Source organism: Egretta garzetta, unplaced genomic scaffold, assembly GCF_000687185.1.
Source record: "Egretta garzetta isolate BGI_Z169 unplaced genomic scaffold, ASM68718v1 scaffold63, whole genome shotgun sequence".
Lineage (NCBI taxonomy): Eukaryota > Metazoa > Chordata > Aves > Pelecaniformes > Ardeidae > Egretta > Egretta garzetta.
Window position 1 is genome coordinate 1,524,199 of NW_009259199.1, and position 3,801 is coordinate 1,527,999.

The 3,801-nt window shown below is 51.3% G+C and overlaps 1 protein-coding gene across 1 annotated transcript in view; it reads right to left on the reverse strand.

Moving 5' to 3' along the window:
- Positions 1 to 3,801, reverse strand: part of RBM41 (RNA binding motif protein 41) — a 10,418-nt gene that overhangs the window by 1,841 nt on the left and 4,776 nt on the right. Inside the window, 3 exon segments of the mRNA XM_035891413.1 lie at positions 1,186 to 1,339; positions 1,780 to 1,927; positions 2,490 to 2,863. Coding sequence (XP_035747306.1) covers positions 1,186 to 1,339; positions 1,780 to 1,927; positions 2,490 to 2,863 — 676 coding nt within the window.

Below are 3,801 nucleotides of genomic sequence, written 5' to 3' on the forward strand. Positions count from 1 at the left end.
CGGGCCGTGCCGCTGCCACGGCCGCCTCTCCCGCTGGAAGGGCAGAGTCTGTTCACCAGAACCATGCTGCAGCAACGCCAGCTCCTCTGGAACTCGACAGGGCAAAGCCTGCCGGCACCAGGGTAAAGCTGCTGCTCAGCAACACCACAGCCCCTTTTCTCTTTTAATTTTTCAGTTTGCTCTGAACCAGCATCACCTCCTGTAGATCTGATGCAGCCTTGGCCAGATCAGCATGTGTTACTGCAAGCGCATTTACAACAAGGACAGGCGTGAGGGGAGTCATTGCAGCCTGGAGATTTGCAGCAGGGAGAAAAACAGTGGCTCTTGGGACCATTCCTCTTCTCTGCACGGCTGAATTTAGGTACGCAGAGAAAGCCTGCAACTCGGCTCTGCTGGGAAACACTGGGTTCCCTCAGCCACCATCACCAAGAGCTTGGATGTTGCTCTCCCAGGAGTGCTGGGATACTGTGAGAAGCACATGACATTAGCTTGCCTTGTTCACAAAAAGCACTAAAACAGGTCAGCAGATAAACCACAGCGTCTGCCACAACAGTACCCTACCAGAGCAACCATCCTCCATGCCACAGGGCTTCATGGAGTGAGGAGCCAAGACATATTTGCGATCATAAAGCACCTGTGTAGATACCCATGCAGCCAAAGTGTCTGGAAGAAAAGGGGCAGCCTTTTTTCTCATCCTAAAGCAATGTATCTGCTGCCAACAGAGACGGGGCAGCAGCCCCACCAGTTCCCACATCAGTCAGGTACTCCAGCTCCCAGCACAGAGGTCAGGACTGAACTCTGCTAACACAGTCCTGCATCAGCAGAGTGCAGCACGCTTGGCTCTAGAAGACTTGTGGAGGTCAAAGGTGAATAAACACACACTAAAGAAATACTATAATAAATACATTTATTTACATGGCTTCTTCCCTCCCCCCTTGCCACAAAGGGCTGAGAAGGCAGACACATGAATAACAGAAGGAAAAAGCCAGTACACCGTAACAGTGTAAAGACAGTGCCCATCTCTCTCCAGGAAGAGCCTAGTAGTCCCCAACTCTCTTGCTTACCCACTTTGAGATTTATGGACCTGCACGTTAACTCCCAACAGTTCTTCACTGCCCCACTTAAAACCAAGGAGATCCCATGACCCAGGCAAATCCACAAGGTTCACAGTTATCCATCCCTTACTTGGCAGGGGCGTTCTCTCCAGCAGAGGAGTCCGGGATGGCAGAGTCAGCCTCTGGCAAATGCCCCTTGCTCTTCCCAAATTCAATCACCAGCGGCTTCCCCTGCAGATTGTACCCGTTCACCAACAGCATGGCGTCCTGGGCCAACTGAGTATCTGCAACAAGAGAACAAAATGGGCGCAGGTTACACAGCAAGTTCTGGCACAGATGCACATGGTGTTCACACAGGCGTTCCTGGCTCCTGGACCCTCAGCTTGCACCGCAATACAGTGCAGCACTGGGATCCTCCAGCCAGAGTGGCACGCTGAATACAAATACGGCACATAACAGACTGCATCCCTTCTGTTTACATGAATCCTCTTCCAGCCCAGGGAAAAGACTATGACGTGATAGGAAGAAGAGGACATGAGCTCCCCTCCTTTGATGAATCCTCTTCCAGTCCAAGGAAAAGACTATGACATGATAGGAAGAAGAGGACATGAGCTCCCCTCCTTCTCCTTGAAGAGCAGGCTTGGCACCAGCCCAGTGCCCTGTGGGAAGATGTGGCACCTTTGTGGTTCATGGAAGAACTGAGAGGGACGAGGCAGCAACTCACCAGGGAAGGTGATGAAAGCCTGACCCCTCATCCGGCCACTTAGGAGGCGGAACTGGATCGGTGGGCTGTCCTCCTTCTGGAACCGAGCAAACAAGGATACTAGGTCCTTCATCGTCACTCGAGGGCCCAGGTTCTTCAAATACAGCACCTGTTCCAGAGAGACAGAGGGTCAGCTGGCCTGTGCCATGCAAACAGGCACCTTTCAACCTGGTCCCAAGTCTGTACACCTCAAAGGTATGAATTAGTTCAGCCCCTTTGCCATCCCACAGTCCTTCTCCCACATGCGTGCTAACGGTGGAGTTTGGAAGACAGGTGGGTGTCAGAGGAAGGCAGCTCTGGATGCAAGGTACCATCATGCTTGCTTGCACCAAGTGCCGATAGCTCCAGTTATTTATAAAACACAACAAGCTCCAGCTACCAGTTAAGTACAATCTGAGTAAAGTCACAGCTGGTCTCAGGCCCAAAGAGGGAGAGGGCATCTTGACTAGTGACCTGCCAGAGCCAGGAAGGGCTGGGGCCTGAAGTACAGCTCTTTACCAGGCAGGGCGACTTCTAAATAGATCCAAAGGTCCCTCTGTTGGCTGGGAGGATCAACCAAGCACCCTCCAGGCAACAGCCATTCAATAGTAAAGAGGAGCCTTTGCCTGCAGAAGCAACTTCAGGGTATACTAGTGAGGAAGAAGAATGAATCCTGGTTCGTCTCAACATACCTTGTTGGGCTCCCCAGGATGGTAGGATGAGAACCTGGGTATATTCCGGAGTTCTTCCTCTGAGAGACGGTTCTTGCAGATCTCCTCTTCTGGGACAAACTCTACAGGCTCTTTGATAATCACAAGCGGAGAAGACTGGTGGGGCCTTGTTGCAGAAAGGTTGGGACTTCTTGCCTGTTCTGCCTGCTGTTCCTGGTCTGGAAGTGATGACTCCTCAGCCACAGGCCCCTGTGGGGCCAGGGAAGGGGACAAGCATGGGCCACTCTTGGTAGGCTGGACTTCTTCAGGCCACTTCTTGCTCAGCAGTTCTTGGTAAACACTCTCCAGATGAACCATGGGGTCCTTTTCATCTGTTACCCTCTTCTGAGTGTCATCTAATCCACAATGGAGAAACATGGTAATGTGACTACCACCAAGAATCTGGAAAATGCACAGACTGCAGGAAGACACAGACGGGAGAAACCCTGTTCCAGTCCAGCCTCCATGCATCTGCCAACCAGGCCCTGCAGGTTATTTAAAACAAGAGCACCAGCAGCCAGCAAGTGCTGGTGTCCCAGCTCAGGATGAACCTGCAGAGAGCAGCAGCTCCACCAGTGCTTTGCACAGAGCTCATTTCTTCCAGAGATGTCCTCACTAGCTTATCTGCAGCCACATTTCAGCACATTCTAGTGACTCCTTCAACACACCTTCCTTCTCCTGCATGCATGGCCAGGACTTGTCATGCTGCCTTTCTGCACTGCTACGTGGAATATAAATTTTTTGCTTCCAGAGGCATCAGATCAGGCTCCTGGGTTTAAAGAAGTTTCCTGGCATGGACTGACCAATGGCATCTCCTTTACTCTATTTAGTGGAAATGAGGACAGAAGTGAAAGGGGAATCTCCCAGCCTGCAAGCCTTAACCTTACCGCCTCTTGGTTTTGCTAAGTGCCACAACACTGACACCAAAGGAGGGAGCAGAGGCCAGAGGATGCAGGGTCAGCTGGACATTATAGCTTGAGCAGTGGCAACACTGATCAAAATGGTGTTTTAGGAGTTGGGAGTTTAGAAGCTCCTCCTCATCTTCTATTTAATACTGTCTTACATAAAAAAATCAGTCCGGGCTGGAGCTTCGTGCCTGCATGTTCTCCAGCTAAAGCAGATTGGAACAGTTTTTGCCATCTCTGGACAGCACTTTTTTTCCAGAAAAGTCACATTAAGCCACAGGCTCAGGGACAACACTTCTGGGGCAAGAAGCGCTGTCATCCTGTGGACACGGTACTGGGAGTCAGCAACTGGGCTCCATTTCCACTTTGGCTACTGGGAGGGGCCTTTA